General features: G+C 52.1%; 11 protein-coding genes and 2 non-coding genes across 13 annotated transcripts; 8 read left to right on the forward strand and 5 right to left on the reverse strand.

Moving 5' to 3' along the window:
• Nucleotides 1-126: 126 nt before the first annotated feature.
• On the reverse strand, nucleotides 127-2,011 carry LRP88_03836 (cytochrome P450; the record flags this gene model as incomplete). The annotated part of the gene is made up of 5 exons (XM_083240444.1): nucleotides 127-518; nucleotides 576-1,172; nucleotides 1,258-1,320; nucleotides 1,676-1,712; nucleotides 1,763-2,011. 5 exons carry the CDS (start codon nucleotides 2,009-2,011, stop codon nucleotides 127-129), a joined length of 1,338 nt encoding a protein of 445 aa, XP_083103734.1.
• Nucleotides 2,012-2,551: 540 nt separating this feature from the next.
• On the forward strand, nucleotides 2,552-3,829 carry LRP88_03837 (uncharacterized protein; the record flags this gene model as incomplete). Its single annotated transcript, XM_083240445.1, has 1 exon — nucleotides 2,552-3,829. One exon carries the CDS (start codon nucleotides 2,552-2,554, stop codon nucleotides 3,827-3,829), a length of 1,278 nt encoding a protein of 425 aa, XP_083103735.1.
• A 229-nt stretch (nucleotides 3,830-4,058) lies between these two features.
• On the reverse strand, nucleotides 4,059-5,422 carry LRP88_03838 (O-acetylhomoserine aminocarboxypropyltransferase/cysteine synthase family protein; the record flags this gene model as incomplete). The annotated part of the gene is made up of 2 exons (XM_083240446.1): nucleotides 4,059-4,254; nucleotides 4,302-5,422. The coding sequence occupies 2 exons, from the start codon at nucleotides 5,420-5,422 to the stop codon at nucleotides 4,059-4,061; spliced, it is 1,317 nt and encodes a 438-aa protein (XP_083103736.1).
• Nucleotides 5,423-5,895: 473 nt separating this feature from the next.
• LRP88_03839 (FAD-dependent oxidoreductase) lies at nucleotides 5,896-7,349 on the forward strand (the record flags this gene model as incomplete). Its single annotated transcript, XM_083240447.1, has 3 exons — nucleotides 5,896-6,028; nucleotides 6,103-6,707; nucleotides 6,762-7,349. 3 exons carry the CDS (start codon nucleotides 5,896-5,898, stop codon nucleotides 7,347-7,349), a joined length of 1,326 nt encoding a protein of 441 aa, XP_083103737.1.
• Nucleotides 7,350-8,871: 1,522 nt separating this feature from the next.
• Nucleotides 8,872-10,800, forward strand: LRP88_03840 (major facilitator superfamily domain-containing protein; the record flags this gene model as incomplete). The annotated part of the gene is made up of 9 exons (XM_083240448.1): nucleotides 8,872-9,004; nucleotides 9,052-9,228; nucleotides 9,284-9,504; nucleotides 9,552-9,644; nucleotides 9,696-9,834; nucleotides 9,887-9,962; nucleotides 10,017-10,165; nucleotides 10,220-10,364; nucleotides 10,416-10,800. The coding sequence occupies 9 exons, from the start codon at nucleotides 8,872-8,874 to the stop codon at nucleotides 10,798-10,800; spliced, it is 1,518 nt and encodes a 505-aa protein (XP_083103738.1).
• An 810-nt stretch (nucleotides 10,801-11,610) lies between these two features.
• Nucleotides 11,611-14,587, forward strand: LRP88_03841 (uncharacterized protein; the record flags this gene model as incomplete). Its single annotated transcript, XM_083240449.1, has 3 exons — nucleotides 11,611-12,990; nucleotides 13,044-13,259; nucleotides 13,307-14,587. 3 exons carry the CDS (start codon nucleotides 11,611-11,613, stop codon nucleotides 14,585-14,587), a joined length of 2,877 nt encoding a protein of 958 aa, XP_083103739.1.
• A 133-nt stretch (nucleotides 14,588-14,720) lies between these two features.
• Nucleotides 14,721-15,812, reverse strand: LRP88_03842 (uncharacterized protein; the record flags this gene model as incomplete). Its single annotated transcript, XM_083240450.1, has 1 exon — nucleotides 14,721-15,812. The coding sequence occupies one exon, from the start codon at nucleotides 15,810-15,812 to the stop codon at nucleotides 14,721-14,723; it is 1,092 nt and encodes a 363-aa protein (XP_083103740.1).
• A 467-nt stretch (nucleotides 15,813-16,279) lies between these two features.
• On the reverse strand, nucleotides 16,280-16,361 carry LRP88_03843. Its single transcript has one exon. It is a non-coding gene; the product is annotated as a tRNA-Leu (tRNA).
• Nucleotides 16,362-16,850: 489 nt separating this feature from the next.
• On the reverse strand, nucleotides 16,851-18,008 carry LRP88_03844 (uncharacterized protein; the record flags this gene model as incomplete). Its single annotated transcript, XM_083240451.1, has 1 exon — nucleotides 16,851-18,008. One exon carries the CDS (start codon nucleotides 18,006-18,008, stop codon nucleotides 16,851-16,853), a length of 1,158 nt encoding a protein of 385 aa, XP_083103741.1.
• Nucleotides 18,009-18,709: 701 nt separating this feature from the next.
• Nucleotides 18,710-19,663, forward strand: LRP88_03845 (uncharacterized protein; the record flags this gene model as incomplete). The annotated part of the gene is made up of 1 exon (XM_083240452.1): nucleotides 18,710-19,663. One exon carries the CDS (start codon nucleotides 18,710-18,712, stop codon nucleotides 19,661-19,663), a length of 954 nt encoding a protein of 317 aa, XP_083103742.1.
• A 2,006-nt stretch (nucleotides 19,664-21,669) lies between these two features.
• LRP88_03846 (ATP adenylyltransferase-domain-containing protein) lies at nucleotides 21,670-22,602 on the forward strand (the record flags this gene model as incomplete). The annotated part of the gene is made up of 1 exon (XM_083240453.1): nucleotides 21,670-22,602. One exon carries the CDS (start codon nucleotides 21,670-21,672, stop codon nucleotides 22,600-22,602), a length of 933 nt encoding a protein of 310 aa, XP_083103743.1.
• Nucleotides 22,603-23,087: 485 nt separating this feature from the next.
• LRP88_03847 (HET domain-containing protein) lies at nucleotides 23,088-25,073 on the forward strand (the record flags this gene model as incomplete). The annotated part of the gene is made up of 2 exons (XM_083240454.1): nucleotides 23,088-23,472; nucleotides 23,524-25,073. 2 exons carry the CDS (start codon nucleotides 23,088-23,090, stop codon nucleotides 25,071-25,073), a joined length of 1,935 nt encoding a protein of 644 aa, XP_083103744.1.
• Nucleotides 25,074-25,470: 397 nt separating this feature from the next.
• Nucleotides 25,471-25,564, forward strand: LRP88_03848. Its single transcript has one exon. It is a non-coding gene; the product is annotated as a tRNA-Pro (tRNA).
• Nucleotides 25,565-25,567: the final 3 nt, after the last annotated feature.

Raw genomic sequence — 25,567 nt, forward strand, 5'->3', positions numbered from 1 at the left:
TCACTCACCCCACTGAGTTTAAACAAGGGTCCTCTGACCCTGGACGACATCATCGACTCTTCATCGTCAATTCCCACTCGGGATCTGGGATAATCTGACCAAGTTAGTACACCAAGCAGCTCATGGTCAAGGATGGAAGCAACATACCAAGCCCTCAAACTCAATATTCTTCGGCCTCTCCTTCACATTCTCCGGCAGCCGAATGTCGTAGCGCATGAGAAACTCAATCACGAGCAGCTTCATGGCCACCTCGGCGATGTACCGACCGGGGCAGGCATGTTTGCCGTAGCCCCACGCCAAGTCCTTCTTGCCGACAGTGACCATCTGGTTTGTGTTCCGGGCCTCCTCATTTGCAGTTCGGATCCTGTAGTATCGGAAGCCATCAAAGGTCTGGGGGTCTTCGAAAAACTCCCGGTCCATGTTGATCGCTCCCGTTGGAAGGACAATGCGGGCGCCTTTAGGGATGCGGAGGCCGTTGGACAAGGTCATGTCTGAGAGAGCCTTTCGCTGAAAGCTAGCTGCAGGATTTTAGTTACCGTTTCTTTCTGTATGGTGGCGCTTGGTAGGTAACTCACTCAGGTCGGGAGGGTTCAACCGTTGAGTCTCCTTGATGAAGCTGTCCAGCTTCCACACCTCAGTCAGTACCCGCTTATCCACCACACCATTGTTCTTCTCAACCACTGCCTTGATCTCCTCAATGAGCTCTGGCGCATACTCGGGATGCGTAGCAAGATCCATGAGACACTGAGTCACCGTCGCAGCCATGGACTGAATGGCAGCCACGCACAGGTTAATCTGGGCAATGGTATGCGCCTCGACATCATCAGGGCCCAGCTCGCTCTCGTAGAGATAATCTAGAAGCGACTGAGGGTCGCTCAGAGGCTTGCCCCCATTTGCCTTCTTGTTTTCCAGCGTCTGAGCCACCAGGGCCTTGCCTTCTTCGAAGCGCTGCATCATGTACCCTCTACCTTTGACGAATCGGTAAACTAGGGGACGGAGTATGGCGGGCCACTTCTTCAGGTTCTCGGTCCATACGACGGCGGAGTGTACATGTTCACTGGCAATGTCTAGCCAGTGGTCGTTGTCGGCCGAGGCGGCGCTGTGGAAGACTCGGGCCGAGATGCGGGAGACGAGACGCATGACGTGCGGCCACGGCTTTGTGACGGTAGGTTCTGTACGTGGGATGATCAGTGGTAGTTCAAGTGGCCAAGACAGGGGGATTGGTAAAGCGATGGATGTTTCGGACGGCACACTTACTGTCAAAACTCTCCAGTGGCCAGTGTCTGCGGATCAACTCTTGAATGACAGGGACATATTGCGCTAGAAGTATTAGAACAAACACTCAATGTGAAGGATATGGGCCTGCACTTACGAAGGGTTGGATTCAGCTTTCTGTTCACAATGTTGATCTGCTTTTCGTCTAGATTGCCCACTTTGGTGTACTTTTTCATACTAAACTGTCATTTACCGAGGGAAACTATTAGTAATGCTTTATAGCTTGTGATTGCATGGAATATATACCTCCTCTTCCAAGAATGCTGAGAAACTTAACGACTTTTGACTGCCAAGGCCATGGAGTAGGTCGAGAGGGATAATGATATTAGTTCCTGGACAGGAATGAGTCAATGACCTTGAACCTTTTTGGAACTTGGAACAAGGTCTTGAGTATTCTCACCTTCTGTAGTTGTGATTCCAAAGACTTGATCTTGAAACTGGAAGATGCCAAGTCAGCACCCAACAGCTCAGAGAAACAGCACCATACCTTGTTGTAGCCATCAATGAGCAGTCTCCGGGTATCTTTGATGAAAATTTCAATTCGCTTCTTCTTGTTTGGCACCTCTTCCTGCATGGCAATAGGCAGCTTCGGCATCCTGGCGTCAACCGCAAAAGACCAGACAAACAAGGCTCCGCAGAGCACAGCGCTGAGCATTCCCCATCCCGCCACCGCAAGAGAATTCTGCTCGAGCTTGGATGCTAGGATGGGATAGTAAATTTCGAATTTGGCCGACATGGTGATTCAGCAAGAGTGTGTATGGTGATGGTGGACTTGGGTGAGAGAACGAGCGAGACGAGGAATAAAGAACAACTCCACCAGCTGGACGATATCTCTCCCACGCAATCTAGAAGTCGGCTGCAGCCATATCGCATTGAGTCAAGCATTCGGAGCCACACCCGGGTGTACGTGCATAAGTGACGGTCCTCACGGAGTCCTCGGCCGACCAGCTGAGACCCTGATGGTCCTCTGATATGCCGCCGGGTCAGGACTCGGAATTTTACTTGGGCCGAAACAAGACTTGCTGTCGCCTGGCAGGGTCGAAATCTAAAATTCCTCTTGGCGAAATGCCCGTCCGTGATGGGATCCGTTGGCTCACCTCGGTCTACTGGCATAACACGGGAACCGGTACTAGAAATAGTGACACTCTTACGTGTGTCTCAGAAATAGCTTCAAGAAATAGAACATTTATATCTTCACTTCATGGGATCTAGTATATCAACATATCTATCCTACCTCGCAACCCGCCTCTCAACATTCCCCCCCAAGCCCCCAAGCATGACTGCACCAGATTTCAACCTCGCCATCGTCGGCGGCGGCATCGGCGGCCTCTGCCTCGCCGTATCCATCACAAGGTACACCTCCATTCCCGTAACGGTGTACGAGAACGCGCCAAAGTTTGGCGAGATTGGCGCAGGCGTCGCGTTTGGACCCAATGCCATCAAGGCCATGAGTAACATCTCAGAGCTTCTTGCGGCTGCTGTGGGTGCTCGTGCGAATGGAAACACATTCCCGGAGAAGAAGGGCACGTGGTTTGATTTTCGAGTTGGCATGGACGGTGTCGACGAGGCTGCGAGGGCAAGAGGTGTCGTCGCCGGGGCGTTTCTTGGCGCCGTCAACCACCCTGAGCCTGGGAGCTGGATGGTGAATCGCACGTATCTCATTGACGAGCTGGTCAAGCATCTTCCATCGGACATTGCTCGCTTTGGCAAGAATCTTGTCGACATCCAGGATCTTGGCGCCGAAGGCGTGGTGTTGTCATTCGAGGATGGATCAACGGCACGCCATAGTGCAGTCATTGGCTGCGACGGCATCAAGAGCCGCACACGACGTGTCATGCTAGGCGAAGACAACCCCGCCGCCAACCCCGTATACACCGGCAAATACTGCTATCGTGGTTTGGTCCCCATGGACAAGGCGGTCGAGCTGCTCGGCGAGGAAAAGGCCGTGAACTGCCAGGCCTACCTCGGCTACCACGGCCACATACTCACATTCCCCGTGGCCGGAGGCCGGATGATGAACGTGGTGGCATTCCAGTCAGCCAAGGACTGGCCGCATGAGAGGATGGCCATCCCAGCCACGAAGGAGCAGATGGTCGACAGCTTCAAGGATTGGGGCTCCGACGTGCGCCACATCGTCCAGCTGATGGGCCAGTCCGACATCTGGGCCCTCTTTGACTCCCCGCCGACAGACGCCTTCCACAAGGGAAATCTGTGCCTGCTGGGAGATTCGGCGCACGGCTCAACGCCCTTCCAGGGAGCTGGCGCCGGCATGGCCGTGGAGGGTGCATACGTGCTTGGGCGACTTCTGCAGCATGCTAAGAAGGCAACTGATCTGCCTTCTGTCTTTGAAGCGTTTAGCAGGGCTCGGGTCGAGCGCACGAATAAGCTTGTCAAGACAAGCAGGGAGGCGGGACATGTTTGGCACTTTGAGACGGAGGGGGATGATATTGATAAGATTCGAGAGAACTTGAAGGATAGGATGAGGTGGATTTGGAAGGATGACATTGAGAAGGACATCAAAGAGGCTGAGGCATGGTTGAAGGGCAGGAAGTGAAATGGACTTGGACTCTGGAAATGAATGTGGAAGAAAACCGCCTTGTTATCATACCAAGCTCATTTAGAATGTCAACAGTGTTCAAAGAAGGCACTCGTGCTTTCGAAAGGCCAGTCATGGCAAGTTAAATTGCAGGTATTGGCTAGGCTTTTTCAATCAAGTTTGATGTCCAGAGCATGCTTATTGGCAATATTGACCAAGTTTGATGACAAGCCTTTATTCTAGATGCTTATTTCCCACCTGGCACCGCCGGGCTCACGCACATGCTCTGCTCAATATCATATATGATATCCTTGATGTGCTCAATACCAACAGAGACCCTCACCATCTCTGGCGCAACACCGAGGTCGATCTTCTCCTGCGGCAACATTACCTTGTGCGTGGTAGACCAGGGATGGATAGCAGTTGTCTTAGCATCGCCATATCTGAAGTTGTTAGCTAAAAGGTCAGACTCGGTTCAGGAGTGTCTTACCCAGGGTTGTTCGAGATCATCTTGAAGTTGTCAACCAACTGCTCGCCCGCATCAGCTCCGCCCTTGATGCCAAACATGAGCACCGCTCCAGCGCCACGAGGGAGATACTTGAGCGCGAGCTCGTAATGCTGGTGGCTTGGAAGACCCGGGTACGAAACCCACTCGACGTTCTCATGCTTCTGCAGCCACGTGGCAAGGGCAATCGTATTCTGAGCGTGTCTCTCGCACCGCAAGCTTAGCGTTTCAATCCCGAGGATGAACTGCTGGCTGTTGAATGGAGACAGACACGAGCCAACGTCGCGTAGTATCTGGCCTCGGATGCGCATGATGAAGCCTTCCCGTCCAAACTTGTCACTGAAGTTGAGGCCGTGGAAGCCGGGGCAGGGCTTGTTGAACTGCGGGAACCGCGTCGAGTCCTTCCAGTTGAAGTTGCCCGAGTCGACGATGATGCCACCTGTGGCGCTGCCGTGGCCGCCGATCCACTTGCTCATGCTCTCCACGACGATGTCGGCGCCGTGCTTGATGGGCTGGCAGAAGTACGCGCAGCCCACCGTGTTCTCAACCACGAGCGGGACACCAGCTTCGTGCGCAACCTTGGCGATGGCTTCAATGTCGGGCACGTTGAAGTTGGGATGCCCGACCGTCTCGATGTAGACAGCCTTGGTGCGCTCATCGATGGCCTTCCGCACCGCCTCGGCAGACTCCTCCACCACGCGGCACTCGACGCCAAACTCGGGCAGCAGGAAGGAGAACTGGTTGTACGCCCCGTGGTAATAGTGCTTGCTGGCGACGATGTTCTCGCCGTGCCCAGCCAGGGCGACCATGGTCATGAAGACGGCAGCCTGGCCGGAAGCCACTGCCACGGCCGCCACGCCGCCTTCAAGCGCTGCGATGCGGCGCTCGACGACCGTCGTGGTCGGGTTTCCCGTGCGGGTGGCAATCTCGCCCTCCTCCTCGAGGTTGAAGAGGCGGGCGGCGTGGGCCGAGCTGCGGAAGTTGAAGACGTAGGTCTGGTAGATTGGCACGCCGCGGGCCAGGGTCGCCGAGTCGAGCGTCTGGCCTGCGTGGACCTGCAGGGTCTCGAACTCTGGGACGCGCTCTGACTCTGCGGTTGTCGTCATGGTGATTGTTTGGTTGACTTGAGGTTGAGTGTTGCAGAGTTGTGACAAGGAGGCAATACAAAGTATTGTGATTGGTGGTGGAAAGCCGCCGGCGAGGGAGGAGTAGCCAAGGTTTGTGAACCGAGAGTGGCAATGCTAAGGGATTCCTGGAACGAACAGTCATTTTCCTGTGCTTTTCACGCTAAAGATAGGCCGATGGATGTCTTGAGCTTGGTTCCGACAAGCCTCGCCAAGGCAATGTTGCGTGGCACGGATCCTCGGGCGTGTCGGGATTTTCGGACGGGACCCCGAGGCGAGGCTGATCGAGATAACTTCATTCGGGATTATCTAGGCTCGGCTTGGGTCAGTAATAGTTCGATCCACATGATGGATGATACTTTTATATCCGTATGTTGAGACGTGGGATGTGTTGGAGTATCTCTCGAATCACAGCAGCATTGTCATCGTCCTAAACATCTAGAACTACGTGAAAGATGACGGTCAAGAAGCTCAAGGTCATCATCGTCGGTGCCGGCTTCGGCGGCTTGGGGGCAGCTATTGAATGCGCTGACCGTGGCATGGATGTGTCTGTCATTGAAAAGTACCCCGACTCAAACAACCAGGGTGGCAAGTCATAACCTTCCAAGTGTCCATCACCTCTGTCTTCCGGAACAAGCTAACTCATCCATGTGTCTTTACAGACATTCTTGACTTCTTCCCCAACGCTGGCCGTATCATCCATCGATGGGACAATGGCAAGGTCGGCCAGCAGATTCACGACACCGGGTGCAGCCGCATCCGGACGATGGAGCTCTGCAAGTACGATGGAAAGTTCCTCACCAACGTGCCCTGGGCGAGAGACGGCAAAGAACACAACATTACGTACGCCGGCCACCGAGGTCAAGTCCACTCCATTTTCCTCGCCCAAGCAAAGAAACTGGTCAAGGATATCAGGATCGGAATAGCTGTTACCGAGTACCTCGAAGAAGATGGCAGAGCGGGCGTCTTGCTCTCCTCCGGCGAAACTCTCTGGGGTGACTGTGTCATTGCCGCAGATGGACCGCGGTCCATCGCCCGCGAGAAGGTCCTCGGCCTTGATAATGATAGCAAGGACGGGAAGAACAGCGGCTGGGCAGTGTTCAGGAGCTTCTTCAAGACCGACGAAGAAATGCTGAAGCATCCCGGGCTGAAGAATCTGTATCATACCGACAGGGACACTGTCAGGTTTTGGATGTACGACAACTTGAGCCTCATGGCTTTTGTCTGGAACCAGGGCAAGGACATTGCTTGGGTTTTGATTCATCCGGTAAGCTAGCAAGCCTTGACACAACGAACGGGCGCCTAATACTCGACATCATAGGACGACAAAGAATCCAGCGAGTCTTGGTCAAATATCGCGGAGCGAGAGCACCTGGCCAAGTGGATGAAGTACTTCACCGCTGAGGACGCCCAGGCACTGTACGAAGTAACCCCCGTGGGCAAGACCATCGACTTCAAGCTTGTCTACCGCCCCACGATAGACAACTGGGTGAGCAAGGGCGGCCGCACCATCCTAATCGGCGACGCAGCCCACGCAAACCTGCCAACCGCCGGCCAGGGCGCGTCCCAGGCGCTGGAGGACGCCGTCACAGTGGCCCAGTGCCTGGCCATGTCCGAGGGAGACGTCAAGCTCGCTCTAGAGGCCGCGCAGCGGATCCGCTACCACCGGTCCAACGCCGTGCACAAGAGCGGGCAGACGAATCGGGATGCGTTCTACAAGATTCCCTGGGACGACATCGAGGCGGCGCCTGAGGAGTGGGCGAAGAAGAGGTTTCCGAAGCTGAAGCCGTGGGACCCCCTGCAGTTTGCCACAGAGCAGTTTCCCAAGGTGGCGGAGGATATTAAGAAGGGAGTCGTGGGTCATCTTGACGATGTGGCTGTTTCTCCGCCTGAGGGTGGATATTGGTAAAGGGTGCTTTGCTAGATGGTCCCATGGATGCTTGTTTGTCCTTGCCAAGTTTACATGTTTGCAACAGGTAGATATTTGCACAATAGAAATATTTGCGTCAGATCAGTCTTGCAGTGTATCATTGTAACACTTGGGTGTGCCCTGTGCCCGGTCCACCCTGACTACTCAAGTTCTTACTTCACGGTCCCCTTGCTAGCTTTGTCGTTAATGCCAGCTGATATGATGGTCTGAGTCCTGAAAGCACTCGGTGGCAAAGGTAGGTATTGCATTCTCGGGGTACCCGTCCAGATAGCCAAGACACAGTAGTTTGAAATACGAGCGTGATTTAGTGGTACACGTAACTATGCAACATGATGTGATGTCAAAGCGACTTGTCGACTCAAGAAAAATTAACGTAGGTGCCCGCTTCGACGACTGATGGCCGACTCGGCTGCATGAGGGTAATGGGCACGAAAGTAGCTTAGAATTGCCCGACATGCGACTGGTCGACTGCCAATATCCTCCGTCCATCTGACCTGACCATTGCCTTCTTTCTTGACTTGGCTCAAAAGTCCGGCAAATGATACCAATTTGCGATCGGGTTAGCAGTGAATTTTCCGACATCAACACGCCCGTATCTCGTAGTTGTTTATCGACACAGCACACCACAAGCTATCAGTGCCCCCTCTGTCTCTGTTGTTGACAAGGAAATACCAGCTATCGATAATTGGCAGTTGTTCGAGAGCGGGAAGCGGGGTTATTGAGCGCCACGCGTAGACGGTGATGCTCGGCCGAAGTTTTGCTGGTCTCGGGATACTCGGGAAAATACACCGGCGGGCTGGGATGGACTGGTCATTTTCTCTTCGGCAGAGGCTAGGCCTAGGTTTTATCTCTAGCTGAAGGGGGGCCGACGCAGACAGAGTTTGGCAGAGGAGGGGTCACTCTGTAGTAGACCAGGGTAAAGATACGTTATCTCACAGGTAGAGGTTAGGAGAGATAGAGCAAGAGGAGGCTGTTTTTGATGAGCCTGGAGAACATGAATGAAGTAATGATCAGTAGCAGCATTTCGCAGCGAAAAATCTCCAAAAATAAATAAAACACGCAATAAAGCAACACGAATAACCAACAGTTGGATGATATTCCAATGTGCCCAGGTACAAGCTAGATACCATGTGAGCCGGCATTCAAGCCATGATAGCTTCATCGGGCTAGCTCGACCCCAGGTTTCTCTGCATGAACCAAGACCAAGCCGGGCCCTGGCTTGCGTCTGCTCGGGCCCACAATTGAAACGGGGATTCAGATCGACTCCCGGGTTTCAATTCTTTCCATACTTGGACAGCCTCGGGGGAGGGGGCTCGAGACACATCCATCCCTGTGCTGTGTTATCGACGCCGCCTCGAGCTTGGAGATACGGGCTATGCGGTATGTCTACAAATACACGTCGGCCCTTCCAAGTTATGGCATCGAGGCTACCAACACGTTGTCGGATCTCATCGACATCAATCAGAACCTAAAACCACCTTGCTTCAATACTCTTCTCACCATGGCTTTGTTGTCTCTGGGGCCGGTCGTTTCTCATGTGCTCATCCTAGTGGTGGCCATGTCCAACATCTGCATCCTGTCCTACGACGCCGGCATGATCAACAACCTGAACGCGGTCCAGCCGTACTTTGAACGTTGGTCAACCACACTCAGCCAAGGCCTTCCGCTAACAGCTCGGCAGACTTCAACCTCGACAGTGATCTCATCGGTCTCAACGTCGCCATCATCAGCGCTGGATGCATCTTTGGCTCTCCGGTAGTTGGCCCCATTGTGGATCGCTGGGGACGAAAGACCGGCCTTGGCATGGGCTCAGTCTGCATCATCCTCGGAGTGGTGCTGCAGGCGTCGGCGGGCAAGGGTAAGTGATGACTACCAACATGTTATCCAGACTCACGCTCACACATGGTTTGCAGTCGCCCAGCTCATCGCCGGTCGCTTCATCATTGGCTTCGCCACCATCATAAACGGCTCCATCGCCCCCATGTGGGTTATGGAGCTAGCCTCGCCCAAGTACAGGTCCATGCTCTCGAGCTCGGTCCTCGTCTCGGTGCCGTTCACCTCGTTTTTGGTCACTTGCATCATTCTGGGGATATATGACAAGCAGTCAGACTGGGCATGGAGGGGGATCATGCTGGTGAGTGCCCCAGGAAACGGTTCTTGCAATTTCTGACGCACATCAAGGGAGAGGCAGTGCCCTCTGTTCTCTCACTCTGTCTCTTGCCGTTTGTCGAGGAAAGCCCAAGATGGCTCTTCTACAAGGGGCGCGGCGAAGAAGTAAGAGATTTTGCTTCACTCTTGGTCCAACCCCTGCTGACATTAGTCTAGGCTACTAATATCCTCGCTCGCTTGCACGCAGACGGTGATATCGAGCATCCAATGATCGTCGCTGAAAGCCAGGAGATTCTTGGCGCCCTGGAGCATGAGAAAGAGAACAACGGAGGCTGGAAGGACCTTGTATCCCCTGGTATGATTGACTTTTCCTCTTGCAACTCGACGACATCTGATGAAGAATGCAGCCCCCAACCTGAAGCGGTTCAGTATTGCCGTCCTTATGAACATCTTCTACCAGATCCTGGGAGGAAACATGATTCTGTAAGTTCATGGCTCCCCAACGATTAACCCTTGTCCCTGACGTCTTCATCACAGCTATTTCTCATCCTTCCTCATTGCCAAGCTCGGAATTGAAAGCAGGAGGACTGTAATCCTCATCAACATTGGTCTGCTACTCTGGAAGGCCTTTTGCAGTGTTGGAGGCGTCTTCCTCATCGACAGAATTGGCGCTCGCAAACCTCTTAGTAAGTCTGACCGCTCCAACCCATCATCTTGGTTGAAATTGACGCCTCCCTCAGTCGCCGGAACTTCTGCCACTGTGGCTCTGTTCGGCATGCTTTCTGGTCTTTCGTACCTTTCGGATGAACATCCCAACGAAACAGGATATGCTATTGGTGCCGTCGTTGTCGTTGGTCTGTTCCTCCTTGCGGTATCCACCAGCTGGTATGTCGTCCCACCCTTTCTTCAATCCAGACTCCACTGACAACGACAAAGGATGATTCTTGCCTATACATACCCCCCCGAAGTCCTCCGCTACTCCCAGCGAGCCAAGGGCGTGGTAGTCGCCCAAGCCATCGGCTACGCCTTCAGCTTCCTGAACCTCTACACCGCCCCGCTCGCCCTCGAGAAGATCGGCTGGAAGTACTACGCCATCAACGGCAGCTGGAACTTTGGCATCCTGATCGTCGTGTACTGGCTGTTTGTGGAGACCAAGGGCAGGACGCTCGAGGAGATAGACGAGCTCTTTGACGGCATGGTCTACACGGGCGGCGTCATCATCGGGCACCGTGCTGCGCAGGCGCTAGAGGAGGAGGAGACTGGGGATGCGGGAAGCATTGCGAAGAGACGGCTTACAGCGACCTCGGCGAATAAGGAGTAATAGGATAATATAATATTAAGAAAAGAATATAAGTTTAAGTCAAAGTTTATTTTAATTATTAAAATTATTATTAAAATTATTAAACTTATTATTATTTATATTCAGAAGGGTCTTTGACAACCGCTGTGCCTCGCCTTGGCGAGCGTCGCAAAGGTGGAAATGTCTAGGCCAAGGCATCAAGGTCCATTTGCTAGGTCCCAATTCTGTCGATCCACGATGACTGGTCGGAGGACTCCAAGAAATGCAGAAAGTAGGGTTTGCCTCTGTGCTGCCATGTCTACTATGAAGGATGCACTCACAGGTAGCTTTGTGTGGTTTGGTTTCAGTATTCACGTTTGCCTTCCCCTAGATGATCTAGCTTGTTATCGTCGCGTCACGATGAGTATCTCCGGCAATGCTACACATGCTGCATATGGGTTTCCAAAGGCCTCTAATCTGGTTCCCGACACGTTCGACCGGATGTCGGGCCAGTCAAGGCAGCAAAGCGGACTTTTGGGAAGACGAGATGATCTTATCCCAAAGAGAAACCTCAAGAATGCCTTGACTGAATGAGAGGGGAAAGATAGCGCCAAGGCTCGCGATGCACAGCCCCCTGCGAGCAATCACCCCTGCCCATTGGTTCAGCTGGTTGAGGGCTTTCTCACAGCGCTTAAACCGCCTCACATAGCCACTGCGGCTGAGATTGCAAAGCAGCATGGCATGATTGTGTTCTTTCAACCTCTCCATCAAATGTCGACGCCCGCCATATCGAGTATCAACATCTTGAACTGACACATTCGACTCAATGCGCACTTTTGCCCCCGTGTAACCATGGAAGCCATCGGCGCAGGCGCCAGCACTCTGGCATTTGTGCTACTGGCCCTCAAATCGGCCAAGGTCATCCACGAATCACTCTCCGCAATCAAGGATGCACCGAGGATAGTGCGTGAACTGGCGCAAGACATTCAACTTCTACAGTCAGTCCTCGGACGCTTGACGCACTGTCCATTGAGCCATGCTCCGAGCAGCACAATCACCTCTTTCCAGGACATGCTCCAGGCCTGTACGGCTGAGCTTTCCAGCATCCAGAGTCGGTTGCAGCAGTTTAAGAAGAAGCCAGACAGTAGCCGATCCAGTCAGGTGTACAAGGGAATTCTTGGGTATGTGAAGAAAGAGGAGCTCGAAGAGGCACGAAGCAGGGTGCGAGACAAGACGACACAGGCCAACTTGTATCTTGGCTTGCTTCAGGCGCAGGCGATTTCAGACACAACTTCAAAGATCGACAACCAAGCAACAGCAACAACTGGGATTTTAGAGCAAATTCTCGGCGAGGTCGCAAGACTACATTCCCGCCTCGACAACAGTGACGCGGCCTCCACAGCCCAACACGATGATACCTCCGAAGACGCTTCGGCTTCCATCACCCAGAACCTTGAAACCATGACTCTCTGTTCAGAACTCGAAGCGAGCATTTCACGCCTATCCAGTCTCGTCGATCACGATGGGTTGACTCTGGACGCAGATGATGCAGAGCAAATCATCGACGACCTGAGAAAGTTCATTCTGATAGCTAGAGACAAAGTTTCGACTAAGCAGACTAGAAAGGGAAAGGCGGCTTCAAATCCATATGTAGTAGAAGATGATGATGGTCAAGTACGGAGAGACTTGAAGTTGATCGAGGGCTTGATGCTCTCGGCTCCCATTGTTGCCATCAACCAACCAGGTACCATAAATCCTCGATCCTTGTGTTTCATATTCGTCATCGATGAGAACCAAGCTTACGTGCCAGTTCCCAACTCTGCTCATTTCCGCGCCCATCTACCAACTGGCGCCATCATCAAGCAGAAGCGAGCAAGAGAAGAAATCGACGTCGAATACGGCTTCCTCACAGTATCCGTAAACAAACGAAGAAGAGTCTCCCGGAGATCCGATTCCTCCGAGAACGCGAGCATCCACCGGGATGTCGTTGCAAACATCATGTTCCGTCCCTCAACCTCGCCGTGGATGTTTTCCATCTCAGTCTCTCAAGGACAGTTATTTGATCGCAGTATCCAGAGCATACCGCGTATTTCAGTTTGTCCGATTATTCCGAATGGATCACCTGTATTTCGTCTGGTGCAGGAGGGTAAGCTGAGGGAGTTTCGTGTCTTGCTGGATGAGGGTAAGGCAAGCCTCAGAGATCACGACGAGCAGGGCATGCCTCTATTACACGTGAGATCAACGGATCCAGCATTCCATAGTCTTTGAAGCTGATCTTGGTCTAGTATGCAGCTGCAGGAAGCGTCGACATGTGCAAGTTCCTCATTGAGTCAGGTGCAGATGTCGATGAGATGGGAGAGAACAGTGGAACTGCTCTCAGCCACATCACAGGATTGAGTCGCCACGATACAACACTGGTTTTGCTTGAGAACATGGCCGACCCAACACTATCTTACCCAGGGTGGGATAATCCACTATCTGCTGCTTGCAGCTCAGATATTGTAAGTATCTTGCCTTCCGTGTTGACTTGATGCTCATATCTGTACAGCCATCTGTAGAGCTCTTTCTGAAGCACGGCAGTCACTTTGCCCTACACGACTTTGAGAGTTCAGATATGAATGGCCGAACAAGATTGCACCAGATCTGCATGGCCGACTCGAGATCAACGAGCAAGCGGAAAGCAGTGGGCATGCTTGTCGCTGCTGGAGCCGACTTGAATGCCCGCATAGTCCAATCTTGGTCTCCGGACGATCATCAGACGCTTGGATTTACGTGCTTGCATAGTCTTGTGTACACCGCCCATCAAACAGAAGATAGGGATGAACTTGAAACCCTTGTCTACTTGATTCGGCAAGGTGCAGACCCCTCTGCAGTGGACCATCACGACAATCCGGTTGCAATGCGAGCCTATCTGCCCAACGAGAACGACAACCAGTATTCATCCAAGGGCTCATACAGAGGCGATCTCTGGGACGCGGCTGTCGCCATCTGTGGCTACGACCTAAAACAGTTCCGAGCCTCGTACCCAAGAGTTCCAAGGTACAACAAAAGTTACAGCAGACAAGACTTTGAGAGACTATGGCTTGGACACGAGTCTCTTTGCCCATATTGGGATGACAAACGATACCCAGAGACCGGAGGTGATGAAAACTATTGGAAGCAGCCTTCACAACGCTGCAAGCATACCTCATGTTCAGAATGCGATCAAAATGGCGAAGGTCCCGTTGAAGCAGAGCCAGATCCCATCAATGAGGATGGTATCCCAGCGTACGCCTTGAACTACCACAACAGGTATCCACGCAGTCCTTCAGTGGATCAGATGGGCCATATTTCTCGAGAGTCTGATGTTTGGAGGCGTACGCATTATAACCCGGATCTTAGCCCTGAGCAGTACGCGACCAATGACATGAATCCAGAAGAGGACTACATGGACGAGATGGATTTGGATGACATGAGTGCCGATGAAGCAGAGTTGGAGGCCCAATATCTGTTAGAAAACTCGCTAGAAGCATACCAAGACCGCCAGATCGACGAGGATGAAGACTTACTTCATGCTCTCGAGCCCGAAGATGGCCTTGAACCTCCATCTGAAGAAGATGGTGAAGAAGCATTTTGGAGATTAACACGACCAGTGGAGGATGAGGAGGATAACTTTATCGACTATTGGATTGATCACGACTCCCCTTGTCAAGAAGAGGCAGAGGAGTCCCATAAGGATCATGATGGCATCTCGCCTCCACCGAGCGAAGATGGCGAGGATTTCTATAGAAGATTGACGGGACGAGGTCAAGACATGAGTGATATCGAGAATGGCTCTGAAGGTCATTAGGTTCCGCCTGAGAAGGTTCACTTGCCTCGACGAGTACTAATGAACATCTACTAGGTAGAGCTTGACAATTTATTAAGTCGGATAAGTAAAGGGTCTGTTGATGCTACCGTGCCAGTTCATATTCGTATCCGCATCAGTCGTCTTCTTCTGATTCCCATTTATACCGGGAATGCATAGAAGAATCGCCATGAGGCAATCCTGCCTCCATATTGATGCGCCGAATCTCTTGCCAGGTCAGTCCTGGAGCGTTCCTACGGATGTCGCGCTCTACGAACGGCGACCCCTCCTTCTCCTCGTAGTCGACACCAAAGCCTCTCTTGAAAGCCACCATCATCTCTTTCCCGCTCTCGCCTTCCTTGGTTAGGGCTTCATCTTCTTCGGTACCAGGGGGAAGTCCATCTATCCAGTCGCCAGACATGTCCTGTTCGAACACCACGCGGGTGTTGGGGTCCAGGACTGAGCCAGGCACGTCGCACAGAGTGGAACGATAGATGGTGACAGAGAGTTTAGTTTCGAAACCATCCCTGGCATCCATTGCGCGTTGCCAGTGCGCTGGCTGTGGATGGCGTATAACTTTCATGATCGGAAATCCAAGTAGTCTCGATTCGCAGCTGATATAGTAAAGTTCCTTCCACCCGCAGCTTTTCGAGATATACTCGTCCAGAATTGCGTAGCTTGCTTGCATGAACATGGCGGCGGTGTCCTGTACCGTAAGTGTATCAAGACGGAGACCTGGGAGTAGTTTGAACATGCCATCTAGATAATAGAAGCCAACCCCCGCCCCTCCTGGTAGAGGCTCGGTCATGAGATTCTCTGTGGTGACCCGTACATGCCGGAGTTTTGAGAGAGTCGCGACAGGCAATGCCGTTAATACGTTGAGTAGGGCCTCAGGTGTCTTGAAGGTGAAGTGAATCTGGCCGACCCAGCTATCGCCAATCTCGTCTCTGACTCGGCGGCAAGTTCGGACGAGAGCGAGAGTCTGTCGAGGCGTTGTTCTTGGATAAAGGGCCTTGTTGCCCTTTCTGACGCCCCATTGAAGTCTTTTCGAAGAGAAGAGGTGTGCGTAGATCTTGAGTCGAAGCTCCTGGGGAAGAAGTCGGAGTAGCATGCTATCTTTCTGCTCATAGAACGCCGGGTCTGGCTGTCTAGGCGGACGGGATTCCGTCGTTGCCCGCTGTCTCTCCTTTTCGCTTTCCATGGTGGGAGACGGTTCGTGATCGATCAAGGTGAAAGGTGAAAGAGAACAAAGGATGAGATTTGAACGGCTGCGAGCGAGGGGCGAGCGAATGGTTCATTTGGGCATTCCCTGTCGCCGAAATAGAGTCTCAGACACAATGGCAAAGCATGCGGTTCCCGATACAAGATTACCGTGAAACTTGATGCTGCATGAAGCCGCAGACGCAAAGCGAGGGCTGCCTGGAGGGGATGTTTTGCGTGATGATGATGAATTTTGAAGGTTCTCGAGCTGGGCGGGCTTACAAAGAGGGCCTCTCTGTACCGTGTGTCCAGAGATGAGGCCGTAAACAGCGATAATGTTGATGGTGTGTACATTTGAGAGACGTGTTAGTTGATGACTTGCGGCATCGTGCACCTGCCTGTCGAGATGTGTCGCGGTGGATCCATGTTTGGCGACAAGAGCAGAGAGAGAGGCATGTGCGACCCATTTTAGAAATGGGAAGCAAAAAAAAAACCTGCTTGAAGCCAGATTCGAACTGACGATCCCTCACGGGAGTGGTGCTTAAGACCACCGCCTTAACCACTCGGCCATTCAAGCTTGAGGTTTATTTTTTGCGCGTTTCTGTCAATATGTACACTCCGATTGACTTGCTGCTTTGACGATAACCAGCGCGTAGTCCAGTGCGCACAAACAAGCACTTTCTATAGTATATTTCTATCAATTGCTCACAGGCTCGGATTCCTTGGTCGCTGCTTGTGCCTCGTGACAAGTGCTGGACCATCAGCTATTCCTCCTTCATCGACCTCCACTTTATTGGGTGACATGAAGATTGCAGTGCTGATAAGCATGTTGCTTAAGAGTCTCAGTCCCTGAGAGGTATGACAAGTTGGACGGTTGGGCTTCGAGACTCTGGGTCTTGTTCTTCTGTTGACTGGCCTCATTCAGAATCTCACGAGTATCACAGAGCCCTAAGATAGTTCACGGCCTGGTTCTACAGACGCTTCAACATCCCATTAAACTACCTACACTCAACTATGTAATCCCATCCTTGGCTTGGCCAACTTTTGGTCTAACGACTCGCTGTCCTCAGTTCTCATACCCAATTGCCCTGGAAGATCTTACAAATGCCAAAGGCGCAGACTGAGCTAGCAGCCCCCCTGCGTGACCAGATACATTCGGATCCTCTCCAAGGAAATTGCTGGGAAATCCGACGTCGAGCGGTTTCACGCTCTCCAGGTACTCAACTTGCTTCTCCGTCAATCTGATCTTGAGCGACTGAATATTGTCGTGCAGATGCTTAACCTTCCTCCCACCAACAAGAGGGAAGACGTTGGGTGCCTTGGCCATGACGTAGGCGAGCGCGATAGCAGTAACGGACTCGATTCCATGCTCAGTTGCCACAGTGGCAAGTGCCTCACTCATCCTTATCTCATCCTCCGTCTGGCTCTGGCTCGAATCGCCGCTAAACAGACTTCGAAGAGGTTCGCCGCTCTTCTTGCGCTCCTCGACTTGCTTCCTGCTCTGGAATTTCCCGCTGCCGAGAACGTCCCAAGGCGACAGGGCCATGCCAAAGTGACGGGCCATTGGGATAACCTCTCGTTCAAAGTCGCGTAGCATGACGTTCCAGCGACCTTGGTAGATACAGAAGGGTGTCTTGCCGTGGGCGACTGCATACGTGTTTGCGGCGCTGACAACCCATGCAGGAGTATCAGAGACACCTAGGTAGAGCACCTTACCCTGCTCTACCAGGATATGCAGGCTATTCATCACCTCCTCAATCGACGTGGTATAGTCCCACCAATGCAGATAGAGAATGTCGATCCAATCCGTCTGCAGCTTTGCCAGAGAATCTCTCACACTCATATGTAAGCTCCTCTTGTGGTTCCCGCAGTGGTTAGGTGTCTTTCCCTTTCCTAGCTCATGAGCCTTATACTCAGTAGTATACTTGGTCGCAATGACGAGCTGGTCTCGGTTCTTGCGAGACACCATCCACTCGCCTATCCACGCCTCCGACTGCTCATCCTGATAGCCATTGGCCGTGTCGATAAAGTTGCCTCCAGCTGCGTAGTATGCATCGAGGAGTTCAAATGCCTGCTCTTTGTTCATACTGCCCATGAAAGAGGACCAAGCATCGCCGATTGACATGCTGCCGAGTTGGAGGGGAGACACACGGAGACCGCATTTTGGCGAGAGGATGCGGTAGCGTCCAAGTTCAGTTGGGGGTTCGGGCAGGCTAAAGTCCATGATGGATGAAGGCGGCGTAACGGATGAAAGATGGGGATAGTTTTAGCGATAGGTGTGAAATGTAGAGGAAGGGTTGTGTCTGCCTCTGGGAACTCCCCTTGATATACTGCTAACAGGCCGGAGTTCCTGGTGGGTTTAACTAGACCGCCGCTGAGAGTGGCCCCTCTCCTGATCAGGTATACACAGATACGGAGTTAACGGCGTCACTGGGTCAGCCACATACATACATGGCATTCCAGAATAGGACATGTTTCGCCGACTCGGCGAATTAAGCTTTGCCAAGGCTTTATCAATTCATGCAACCCTTGCCAAGCGCTGTCCAAGCCAGGCATTAACATCGACTCAGTATTCCAACAACATCGTCTGTGTGTGGTGTATGCTTTGTAAGGGAAGAGCCGCGCTTATCGGTCTCGGTCTCGGTCTCGGCATGGCCTGTATAAGGAAGCGAAATGAGAGCAGATTTGGGCTGTGACTGGAGTAGAAGTGGATGTGGGCTTCAGTAGGGTCTGCCAGATGCAAACGGACTTAGCCAAGTTTATCTCCATGTTACCACCACAGCGTATTGACTATCCCTGTAGTGTCTGGAACCAGCAAGTATAAGACATTGACTTTTTGTGGAAACATGATTCTCAGCGGGCCATTCTTTCAAGTCGGCAGCTACATCATATTTTAAACACACATACCTGTCAACTCTCAGCACAATGGGCTTCCTATACTCCCAGCTCTTTGTCAAACCAAAGTACCCGACGTCAACCTTTACCGGCCAGGTCATCATCGTGACGGGGTCCAACGTCGGGCTCGGCTTGGAAGCGGCTCGACACTTTGTTCGACTCGACGCCGCACGGGTGATTCTCGCCGTGCGCAACGTTGAAGTGGGGGATCTCGCCAGACAATCAATTGAGCAGTCTACTGGCCGTCACGGGGTCTGCGAGGTCTGGGAAGTGGACTTGGCCTCGTATGAGTCAGTTAAAGCGTTTGCAGCGAGAGCTGTGAAGCTTCCGCGGTTAGACGTTCTCATGGCGAACGCTGGGATTGCAACCACACGATACAGCACCGCCGAGGGTCACGAGCGCAACATTACCGTCAACGTCATTAGCACCTTTCTGCTAGCACTCATGCTGGTTCCTATACTAAAAACGACGGCCCAGCAAAATCAAGGAGCAATTCCCTATTTATCCGTGGTGACCAGCGAGGTCCACGCATGGACAGATCTTCCAGAATGGAAGACTGATAACACGTTTACAACGCTCGATGACGAGACCACGGCCAATATGAACATGCGCTACCCGGCTTCAAAACTCCTGCAGGTCTTTCTAACCCGCGAGCTGGCATCAAGACTGGAAGGCTCGGGCGTGGTAGTCAATATGCTGCAGCCTGGCATGTGCCATTCACAGCTGACACGTGAAAACGGGTGGATGGTTGCTGTTCTAAAACTGCTCCTGGCCCGTTCCACTGAGGTAGGGAGTCGGACCCTCGTCGCAGCTTCATCTGCTGGAGTTGAGAGTCACGGAGCCTACATGAGAGATGGAGAAGTGGACAATGATGGGCTGTCATCTTTCGTTCGCGGCGAGGATAGGGAAGCGGCGCAGAAAAAGCTGTGGAAAGAGTTGTCTGAAATTCTCGAGAGTATCTGCCCAGGCGTCACCACGTTCTGAGTCCCTCGTTGCGATCTGCCAGTAACGTCGATAATGATCACCGTTTATAACACCCACTTGGCCCCTCTTTACCAAAGCTGCCCAAGAATTGGCCTGACCAAGCCCCTCCACCCACCGGAGTCAACTCGGCTGATCTAGAACCTGAAGTAGACTCGAGTATGCTTGAGTTTCGTCTACTTGGTCAGTATCTGTACGCCCGAGTCTGGGAGCAACTTTGAAGTGGCCGAAAGTTTAAACTCGGATCTGTGACTCAACAAAACCGCCAAGAGTTTGCTCTTTATGGTTGGATGAGATGCAGTATATGAATAAGTTGCCTCCCCAGACGCCTCACGGATTCAGCTTTTCCTTGTCACCAACCATCCACCCCTCTTCCTCAGTGTGGTACAATATCCACCAAATACCTTGAGAGAAGTTCCAAATCACGGCAAAATGCTCTCGCTTCCCTAGGAAATCATTTTTATGATCCTAGAGCATCTCCCTCCCCGCTCTTGCGTCGCTCTCGCTCTTACAGCCAAGTTCCTTTTTACCACTCTCTACACAACTGGCAGAGTGCCGGTCCTTGGATACTATCCCGATCAGATCCCCTCCAACCCTTCAAGGCAGTTCGAACTTTCAGAAAGGGATGAGTTCCTTCTGCTGCTCGAGAAGGATGATCCCACAGTGGCCTTCTGCTTCGACTGCCGCAAACTTTGTGTCATCGACTCGGGCGGGGGGCACTTGAGTTGTGCGGAGCCTGCTGTCGTTCAATGGTTTCCCTCTTCAGATTTCGATTTTTTATCATCAAACCCACGTCTCTCTGACGATGCGTTTGCCTGGACGGCTCCTCTGTTTCAGCCGCCGCGTCTGTCTGAGACGAATCGCCACCCGTTGGCCCGGGTTCCAAGAACGCAATGGCCCGCCGTCAACTTTGCAGAGGCGCACTTAGCCATATATCGACATATTTATGACGAGCCATACGGATTGCCACTTGGCCCTCTCGAGTACAGGTACGAATTCGAACGGTTTGTCAACCTCAGCAGCAGCTTCCTCGACCCTCACTTCCCTCTGAGCCGACACCCTCGAGGCCGTCAATATCTCACAAGGCATCGCCAAAGCAGAGACTTTAACTCCCGCGCGCCCGACTCGGAAGTTTTTACACAACCCTGGACCTTCAAACACATCTCTGAAGCGCAAATCATCGACAACGAGCTCTACATTGCGCGGTTTCACTCCATTAAAGCCCCCCCGGTGGAGATGTCCCCGTTCCTCAACCTGATGGATAATCTTGAGGTGCCGATATGCCGACACCAACGCTGTCATATTTCCACTTTCTTGCCGATCTCATGGTGGTCATGTGGTGATTGCTTTACAGATTTCTTTATGTATCTCAGGAAGGACGGCCTGGGATGGAATTGCGAAGTGGCAACCTGTCATGGTCTCGGGAGCTGTCGAGGCCCATCCGACCCCATCTGGCGGCTGGCCAACGAGACGGGAAATGATCTCAGACCTCAGAAATGGCGCTTGCAAATACCACCTGATGAGGTGCAGAGGCTGGACCGGATAGTTAGTATATCGTCCTTCAGAGGGGGAAAATCTACAGATGAAGAGTTGGAATTGACCCAGAAAGCGGATAGGGATAGACCGGGTGGGATTGAGGGTTGTTGGGCCCATCTGCGGGAGCGCCAGCGTGACTGGAAGAGATGGGAAGTACGTGAAGCCATTCTGAGGGTCGTCGAGGGGGATCGAAGAAGTCGAAATTCACCAAGATCAGTGCGGAATATGCTTAGACGTAGGCGGGGCATTAATGCCTACTTAGAGTCAGTTTGGGTGGTCATCGGCAACACACTTTGTAGAAGAGGGAGGGCTAGGGTTGCATGCTACGAGCAGCTTATCCGTGGCTCAATTGCCTGCCGTGGCGGAGCAGAGCTACCACGTGTTCTTTTTTAGCGGTGATCACGACATATTCCTACAATCTTACGGCTCTCTATCATCTTGACTTCTCACCTCCCAGATGCAACATACTGAAAATGACCGCTCAAGATACTCATTTCTCTCTTCCGGAAACCCTCTGGAATCAAGCAATTACACGCTTCGATGATCTCAAGGCAAACGACAAGCTCTTCCACGGCCCATATGAAACAACCTTGTACCAGAAGAATGACTTGAAAGTGGCATTTCAACTAGCGCCACAGCTCGACAAGAAGCCAATTCTCCCAGCAGACGCACCAGAGCGCAAGTCAAACCATGTCAAGCGTAACCCGTTTGCCAATCCCGATCCAGAGTTTACGCTATGTCACGTTGGGTCTTCGCATACTCTCATGCTCAACATGTACTGCGTCTACCGCCCAAGTCTTATCCTTGTCACTCGTCAATACGCACCCCAGTCTGAAGTACTTGACGCTTCCGATCTTGGAGCATCGTGGGCCGTACTGCAACATCTCTCGAGAACCCAGGCGGAATCGCGCTTGATGATGTTTTACAACTGCGGCGCCGAATCAGGTTCTAGTCAAGGACACAAGCATATGCAGATCATGCCATATCCCCAACCTGAAGAGATAGGGTTTCAGATCTTTCCAGCACGAGCAGAGTCAACGGACCAGGTAACGAGTGGTCTGTCAGGTGTGCCATACGCACATTTTGTGTTGAAGTTGCCAGAAAACAGCACCACCGACGATGTTGTCAAAGCCCACGGGATTTTACAATCAGCTTATCAAGAATTCTTGAAGGCTCGAGGGCACAAAGTCTCGCCTTCGCCACCGCACAATCTCTTGCTGACCTCTTCTTGGATCTGCCTTGTTCCGCGTCGACACTCTGGGGCTGAGCTAGATGCTCTCACGAATGCCATGGGCATGGTTGGGATCGTCTGGGTAGCCAATGGAAGCGAGATAGCCCAATGGTCTAATGCCTCGGGATCCGTCGAGGGCCACTTTGAGTATCTGGGGTATCTTGTCCCGAACTAAGAAATAATTCTCTGGGGCTTGTTAGGGGAACGACACGATGATCTCATATGGTTCAGAGAATCCTGATCTGTTAAGGCCCAATCCGGGGGGCTTGAATTCGATTAAGATTCGAATTACAGTCAAATTAGACTCGAATTTGATAGAATTTTGATTCGTCTTTGATTCAATTTAGAAGAGGGTCTTCTGAGCTTAGGACTAAGAGCGTAGAAATGGTGTCAAATCTCAGACTTCAGCTTAGTCTCTCAACTCCGAAGAGAACGGGTTCCATCCATCTCCTTATTCTTGAGCTTTCGTTTTGTCTTAATTAAACTCTCTTATCGACTGTGATCGGCGGCATGCAAACAAGAAGAAGCAGAGCTAACCAATAAAAGGCCCTCATCCTACCGCGCCTCATGCGGCTGACCTGCATGTCCAGTTTGAGCCTAGAACCCATCTCCTCTGTTCCCCGCCTTGGTCATCTTTTCTCGATACTCAACTTCTCCAACATGACAAACGAGGAAGAGCCAGTCCATACTGTTGAGTGGAGATGTCGCAAGTGCCGTGGCATCCGGTGGGAGTGGAAAAAGTCGAACCCAAACGAACAAAAAGGAATCATCACATTCAACCATCATAAATCTTTTGCCGCCCTCGAAGAGTCGGCCGCTGCAGGCTGTTCCCTCTGCGCCAGCTTCCGAGCCTCAACTATCTACCACGACTCATACCCAAAAGATCGAAATTCGGGCCCGATCGTACTTCAGGTGTTGAAATCAACTTTAAGCCCGCACATCACTTTCAAGATTGGCAAATCCGAACATTATGAAAGTTTTGAGTTTGCAAAGCTTCAAGATGGACTCCTTGGTGGGATCAAAGGGAATAGACTCCCTGCCAAACGTGCTGCTCTACACATTGATGCCATGATACCTTGAGGCTAATGATACACAGGGCTTTCTCCAGACTCTCTCGATCATGATCTCGATCATCTCGTTGAAAAGCTCATCAAACCATGGATCCATAACTGCACAACCGGCAAGGGCCTTCATAAGGATTGCGATCGTCGAAGGAGAGAACAGAGTGACACCCAGTCCGCTCCAACGCGGCTAATCGATGTTGGCAATGACCAGTCCGGCACGGTGCGACTGGTTGTTCCCGCAGAGGAATTTCCAACCGAGACGCCCAATTACTTCGCCCTCAGTTACTGTTGGGGCCTCGGGAATGACCCTGCCAAGACGACGCGCGACAACATCAAGGACCGACAACAAGCCATCAACACGTCTCAGCTCCCAAAGACGATTCAAGATGCGATCAAGCTAAGCCAGCTTGTGGGTATTCGTTATCTATGGGTCGATGCCCTCTGCATCATTCAATCTCATGAGAAGGATAAATACTTTGAAGACTGGAAGGCCGAGGCTCCAAAGATGGGTTCCTACTACTCCAACGCCTACTGCCTCATCGCAGCATCCGGAGCATCAGACAGCAGCGAAGGACTCTTTGCCGAGCGGGTCGCCCAAAAGTATCCAGCAAAGGCCTGTGTTATCTCCTTTGATCCCGAAAGCAGCGAGTACATGTACTTCCCATGTCCATCCCCAAACATCCTAGACTGGCTCCCACGAGAGCCTCTAATGACACGAGGCTGGTGCCTCCAGGAAACGACACTGTCCGTTCGGACTCTCCACTGGTCCAGTCTCGGTCTATTCTGGGAGTGTCCGGGCGTATCTTCAGCTTCAGAATTCCAACCCGAGGGCTGGAAGGTGTGGAAGACCGGTCCCGAAGACATGTACCGCATCTTTGACGTACAGGCCGATAAAGCGCTAGGACAGGCGTGGACTCAACTTGCTGGGAATTACCTCGACAGAGGCTTTACCTTCAAGACGGATCGTCTCATTGCCATTCAAGGCCTGGGAAGACGACTAGCCGCCATGCACAGCACGGAATACTTTGCAGGCGTGTTTAGCTCCAATCTCGCAAACGGACTACTATGGGCTGCATATGACGCCAAGGTCGAAAATCGCGAGAAGCTCGAGTACTTCCCGACGTGGTCTTGGGCCTCCTGCGGCTCCAGGGCCTATTTCACCGGACCCTTGGCCCACAAATACGTCAAATTCGCCAAGTCTGATATCTTTCCAGCGGTACGAGATGAAATGGACTTTACCGGCAGCTCAAAGAGGACGCTACGTTTAGAAGCGCCGCTGATGACTATCGACTTTGGCGAGGAAAACAATCGGGATGATCTCAAGGTCACTCTTGAGCAGGGGCAGTACGGGGTTGACCTACGATTCGATACACGGGATCTTACACCTTCGCCTCTAGGAAAGATTCCTATCCTCCTCTTAGGATGTCCTGAAAGCCGTGATCTTCCGTACAAGGCCCTGATTCTTCGACCTAAGGGGAACGCGTATGAGCGGATTGGGTTAGGTACTTTGACTGTCTGGGGAAGTGCAGAGCCATTGGATGTGTGTTTTGGTTCTTGGAGAAAGGAAGTTACTTTGATCTAGATGAGAGTGGCATCAGTTGAGCTGGATCAAGGGAACTTCCGGATATACCGGGAATCTGCTTGTCGCCGTGCTTTGGCCCACGTTGAAATTTGACGGCATGTGTCTTTCCTCAACATTGTAATAATCAGCACTGGACTACGTGTGTAGACATGTTCTCAAGTCGTTAGCCATTGTGATTGTTCATCAAGTGTACCAGACTGTATGTAGATATTAGTCTCTCGGAAGCATTTGAGTAAGCACAGAACGAAATAGACGAATGCCTGTCATCAGACACGACTAAAAGGTAAGAGCCTGGTGCAGCTTGCGGATGAAGGTATCTGGATGGTCTTAGGTGTCGTCCGTAAGCCGTGTCGCCCTCATAATGATGTATTTCGTCCTCGGCCGCCATCAGATATCTGGCTTGGTGGTCTAGTGGTATGATTCTCGCTTTGGGCAGTCAACAACGACTTGAAGCTTGCGAGAGGTCCCGGGTTCAATCCCCGGCCAAGCCCTCA

Source organism: Fusarium phalaenopsidis (assembly GCF_050370095.1).
Source record: "Fusarium phalaenopsidis strain FUZ10S chromosome Unknown contig_32288, whole genome shotgun sequence".
Taxonomy (NCBI): Eukaryota; Fungi; Ascomycota; class Sordariomycetes; order Hypocreales; family Nectriaceae; genus Fusarium; species Fusarium phalaenopsidis.